The sequence below is a fragment of the Lampetra fluviatilis genome, chromosome 36 (assembly GCF_964198595.1).
Source record: "Lampetra fluviatilis chromosome 36, kcLamFluv1.1, whole genome shotgun sequence".
Taxonomy (NCBI): domain Eukaryota; kingdom Metazoa; phylum Chordata; class Hyperoartia; order Petromyzontiformes; family Petromyzontidae; genus Lampetra; species Lampetra fluviatilis.
Genome location: NC_136310.1, coordinates 2,476,718 through 2,481,973, shown reverse-complemented (window position 1 = coordinate 2,481,973; position 5,256 = coordinate 2,476,718). Strand labels below are relative to the sequence as shown.

Genomic DNA, 5,256 nt, shown 5'->3' with positions numbered 1-5,256 from the left:
AATGAACATTATATATTAAATGATGCTAATAAATGTATTACAGTAATCAATATTTAGCTATCATGAAATAGTAGCAGAAATTTTTTAAAATTTATAATCATCGAGGGCATGCTGGCTGTAAAGTGTTCTCTTCATTCCATGAAATTTGCACCATTTTATCGACACCGAAGATATCAATACTCTATATCTAGGTTCGACAAATATTAGTTGTAGACTGTAATTGCATGCTATATATGTACGCAATGTACAAACCAGACATGGAAAGGACGATCTTTGAAGAAATGTTAAACCGAAATTGTTCAGAGCTTCAAATATTGACTCTCAGCTCTGACCCAAGTTACCACATGCTCTATAAGGACCTCTGCAACTCATCGGACGACAACCAAACGTCCAACTACAGTCTGCCAGTTGAGTTCTACATGACCAGGAGTCAAGTTATCACCGAGCTGCTGGGACCACGGATGTCGCCATTCTTTCTTCCCGTCCTAGCCATCTACCTGCCCATCTTCGTGACGGGAGTCGTGGGAAACTTCTTGACGTGCATCGTCATCTCGCGTCACAGACTCATGCGCACACCCACAAACTTCTACCTCTTCAGCTTGGCCGTGTCGGACCTGCTCGTGCTCGTGCTGGGCATGCCCCTGGAGTTGTACGAAATGTGGGAGAACTACCCATCACTGTTCGGCGAGGGCGGCTGCTACTTCAAGACGATGCTCTTCGAGACCGTCTGCTTCGCCTCCGTCCTCAACGTGACGGCGCTGAGCGTCGAGCGCTACATCGCCGTGGTCCACCCGCTCAAGGCCAGGTGGCTGGTCACCAGAACGCATGCCAGGCGAGTGATCGCGTGCCTCTGGGTGGCCTCCGTCTGCTGCTCCGTGCCCAACACGAGCCTGCACGGCATCCACTACCTGCGGTCTCCCCTGGGCGAGCCCTACGAGGAGTCCACCATCTGCATCGTCACGCAGCCGCGCTGGATCTACAACGTCGTGGTGCAGATCACCGCGCTGCTCTTCTTCCTCGTGCCCATGGCCACAATCAGCGTGCTTTACCTGCTCATCGGCAGGCAGCTGCGCCGAGAGAAGAGCATGGCTGTGCCCGACGAGTGCGAGGGACGCGGCGCGTTCGGAAACCAGAGGATTCGGACGAACAGGTCCAAGTGCCGGCAAGTCACGAAGATGCTGTGTGAGTAACTGCACGCACGATTGTACTTCGTGTGTATGGCGCGTGAGATGCATGCGGACCATTTCGTGGTTAGCATCCGTTAATTGATACGCACAAACTGCTTTGATTGAATAGACACAGATTACACTATTAATTGGAAACTGTAATCGAATAATCTGGACATGTGGCTCTGTGACCCATGGAAAGTGTTGCGATTTCAAATCCTCATTTTGGGCTTTGATCAGTCCATCATCTCTCTGGAGTAGATACATTTGGAGTATCACTTTGTGGGGAAGCTGAACTTCTTTCGCACCGTACATAGCCAAGCGTGCTAATCGGAAGTCAACAGCGGATAAACTTGCCTCGCCATGGGAATGTGGAATATGCACGACTGGCTCAGGGTCACAAAGAGGAAATGAGCATCATCGCTGCAGCTCCTTTGACTCATTATATACCTAAGTATGTTTCCATAAATCAATAACTAGAAGTGTTGAGTACGATCGTACTCTGTATATATATAATTTTGTATTGGCCATTCTATGTGTGTGCAGACTGTCCATCAAGAAGACATTCACAGCGTTTGTAAAAGCTGCCTCTAATTGAACCCTGGCAGTTTATGATGAAGAAAGAGTTGCCTGCCAAGCACTGTACAATGGAATATCCTCGGCTGTGCATTTCCTTTTGCTTTAACCCAGGGTTTCCCAAACACTCGTGCTCGTGTCCCAACATACTACTGCGTCCTTCGGCTTTCACCAATTTACTCCGAATTCAAATATAAATAAACTCACACACCCCGCACGTGTCCGATGGTTGTTAAACATGCCTTTAGAGTTCAGGGTGCTTCAAAAAAACGGTAACACTTATGATAATTTGCAATAATACCACAAGAAATGTGACTCCTGGCTCTGGAGACCACCTGGAGAAGATTCAAGGCAATGTGTTGACAATGATGGCCAACTAGCGGAGACTGACTTTTTGAAGCTATTAACATCAATTTGTTATATCATGTTACAGTGTATTATCCGTTCTTTTTCCATTAAAAACGATAGTCCCATTTAAGTGTTAACATTTGTTCTAAGCACTTTGTATTTGGCTGCATTAAAAGCCACTTCATTGGACGATACTTTGTGATAGCCAGGTCGCTTCTCTGAAAAAGAGCCACGTGACTCAGTGGGCCTTACCTGGTAAAATAAAAGTAGCATAGTAACATCCCACGTGGGATTCACAAGCAGCAGCAGCAGCACCGCCCCCAACGTCTTCCAAATCTTGGCAGGAACCCTCCTGACAGAGGGCTTTGAGAATCGACAATCTGGTGTATCGATAGTTATGATAATCATCATTTTAACACACCACACGTTTAAACTACAACATTCCTATGTGGCACCGATGTTCATCCCCCACCCCCCCCCCCCCCCCCAGACGTCTTGGTGATCGTGTTCGGCATCTGCTGGGCGCCTTTCCACACCGACCGTCTAGTGTGGAGCTTCGTCCACCGGTGGACGGAGGACAGCCACGGCATGTTCCAGTGCGTCCACCTCGTCTCAGGCGTCTTCTTCTACCTCAGCTCGGTGGTGAATCCCGTCATCTACAACCTGCTGTCCACACGCTTCCGCGACATGTTCAGGGAGGTGATGTGTCGCCGGCGAGCCCCGCGCGACCCGCGGCGCTTCGCTGCGCGAGACGTGCCCTGGGCCACGGGGGAGGCCGCACGGGGCCGCTCCGCCACCACCGCCACCACCACCGCCACCACCACCGCCGTTGCCGCCGCCGCCTGCGTGGAGGTCGCGGGCAAGATTGACGCGAAGGGCTTCAGCTGCAGCAGCGGCGGCGGCGGCACGCGGGATGAAGCGGAGACGAGCTTTAATTGATTTTGTTCGCGCCCCACCCCACCCCACCCATCTCCCACCCCACCCCACCCATCTCCCACCGAAACCCATTACCCCCAGCCACCTCCTCCTACCCAACACAATTAAACAGGTGGATTACACATTCTGGTCTTTGATCACGAAAAGGATGCTATGGGCCGTTGTGTGCAAAGAGAATTACGTGCCTATGTTTCGTATCGAGCAATGCACGTTGCACGCGCGTGTGTGTGTAGCGGTTAGTGCGCTGCGCTACGAACCTCATGAACCGGGTTCGATTCACCCTCACGACCAACACCGGTGACGATTATCTTAACCGGTCCTGGGCCTCCCCTATGTCGACTCAGCCTCAAATGAGTAGCCGGTACGATGTGTAACATCGCCACTGGGAAGACAAAGGCGGTCGGGCGTGGTGTTGGCCACCCACCCCCTCGTGTGCCGTGCCTGCCTTCATAGGTGCTCGCCAACAGAACTTGCCCCAACAGACTGTTACAGGCTATACGGGGGATCTTTGTTTCGTGTGTGGTTATCCCATCGCTGAGCTCCTCCAGCAGGGGACGATGTGTGGGGGCTTGCTGACGTGACCTGGAGGGCCGGGTCACGAAGTTCCGCACGCGGACGAGGATGGCTTCACTGGCCACGAGTTATGTAGTCTGTGCTCTGTGGTTGCATGGGCGAAAGGTGGCCTATGTCCTTGGCCAATTTTGGCCAGATTAATCAAAAACTCAATCAACAAACAAGAGCACCATTGGTGTCAGGAGGTGCTTTGTGAAATACATCTACTGGACATCGGTGAAAAAGAGCTTTGCAGCTCATTGGGATTCCTCCTGTGTGAATAAATATACTGATTGTGATTACCGGGCATTTGGTGGAGGCTGCCCTCCATGAGCAAAGCAAGTCACGGGAGCAATGCTCGCAAGAGCGAGCAGCATGCGGGTGAGCATTAATAGTGGACATCGTCCAGTGGGGGAGCGCAGGTAAAGAGTTTATGAGTCATCTGGGTAAGTTATCCCATAGCACCTGCGTCTGTTCCACGACATCCCTGCTACCGGTGAGCTTTCAAGACTTCACATTGCTTCAAAGTGCACCTAGCCTGGTACAGGCGGTGTGTTTTTTTATGTCAACGTCGCTTTGTTGCTAATGGTAGTTGATGTCGTGTATGTTTCGTGGGTAGTGGTGATGTCGTGATTCATGCAGAACAATTAAGTTCAAGTGACATGGGTTAAGTTCCCAACCGAGGATATGAATGTATAGCGCGTGGCATCTGAAGCCATCCCTGGTTGGCTATACATCCGATTAGCACGGTCGGATACGTACGGTGCGAAATAAGTAAAAATACATACATACATACATCAGCTCGGTGTCGAATGAGAACCTGGGTGCAATGTTTGAATATTTTCCGTGGGGAGAGGAATATGTCACGTGGCACTGGCCACACTGCCCCTTTGCGTGATGCGTTGGCCTCGGTAGCTTCTCACCGATAGAGCCGTCCCTACGGTACCGCGCTCTATCAGCGCACCTTCGATTAACACGGTTGGCTACGTACGGTGCGAGAGTTCAACATGCATATAAACATACAAACATACGATGAATCGGGGGGAGGGGGAGGGGGCGCTTTGTGGAGGCCCCACGCTTCGATGTCACGGCGTCAGATGTACAAGTGACATTTAGTTGGAAGGCGTCGTGGATGGTGGGGGCCCACGCGGTGTGAGTTGCCCCAGGCCCTGACACCACCCCCACTATGGACGGCTCTGCTGATTGTATTTCCCCCTAAAATGCATGGCATTATACGGTTGCTATTTTACTTGTGTGTTTGTGTCGGTGTAGCGCGCGTCTGTACGATGCGTTATAAATGTAAAATGAACCGCATTTGACAAATATTCTCTCTTTTCAGATTCGAAAATTGTTAGCTGAAAATTGTTTAACGTTTATTTCACTTCATTATGTTGTAACCCCAGGGTGGTCCAGATGTCTTGTGACCCCCCCCCCCTTTAATTCTCTGCGATTTTTAAATATATTGTTTATTTGAAACAGAAATTAATATGCAAATAAAAGACAAGTTGTCAATTAATTGGGGGTTACTAAACATCAGGGCCATCCTGTGTAATCAATCTAAAAATTAGCTTCCTCAGCCGAGTTTGGCTGCAGGGAATGTATTGTTTAAGATTGATTCATGGTTGTGCACTATTTTCGATTCCTCATGTGACACAGATGTTGTTGTTGTTTTGATTCA

At 49.9% G+C, this 5,256-nt stretch overlaps 1 protein-coding gene across 1 annotated transcript; it reads left to right on the top strand.

Moving 5' to 3' along the window:
* The first annotated feature begins 242 nt into the window (after nucleotides 1-242).
* Nucleotides 243-3,182, top strand: LOC144945159 (neuromedin-U receptor 1-like). The gene is made up of 2 exons (XM_078873446.1): nucleotides 243-1,182; nucleotides 2,581-3,182. The coding sequence occupies exons 1-2, from the start codon at nucleotides 243-245 to the stop codon at nucleotides 3,027-3,029; spliced, it is 1,389 nt and encodes a 462-aa protein (XP_078729572.1). The 3' UTR covers nucleotides 3,030-3,182.
* The last annotated feature ends 2,074 nt before the right edge of the window (nucleotides 3,183-5,256 follow it).

Bases quoted from the DNA above. Each gene is read 5' to 3' on its own strand.
- LOC144945159 (XM_078873446.1), top strand. From the start codon at position 243: ATGTACAAACCAGACATGGAAAGGACGATCTTTGAAGAAATGTTAAAC. The intron at 1,183-2,580 runs GTGAGTAACTGC...CCCCCCCCCCAG, and splicing joins GCAAGTCACGAAGATGCTGT to ACGTCTTGGTGATCGTGTTC.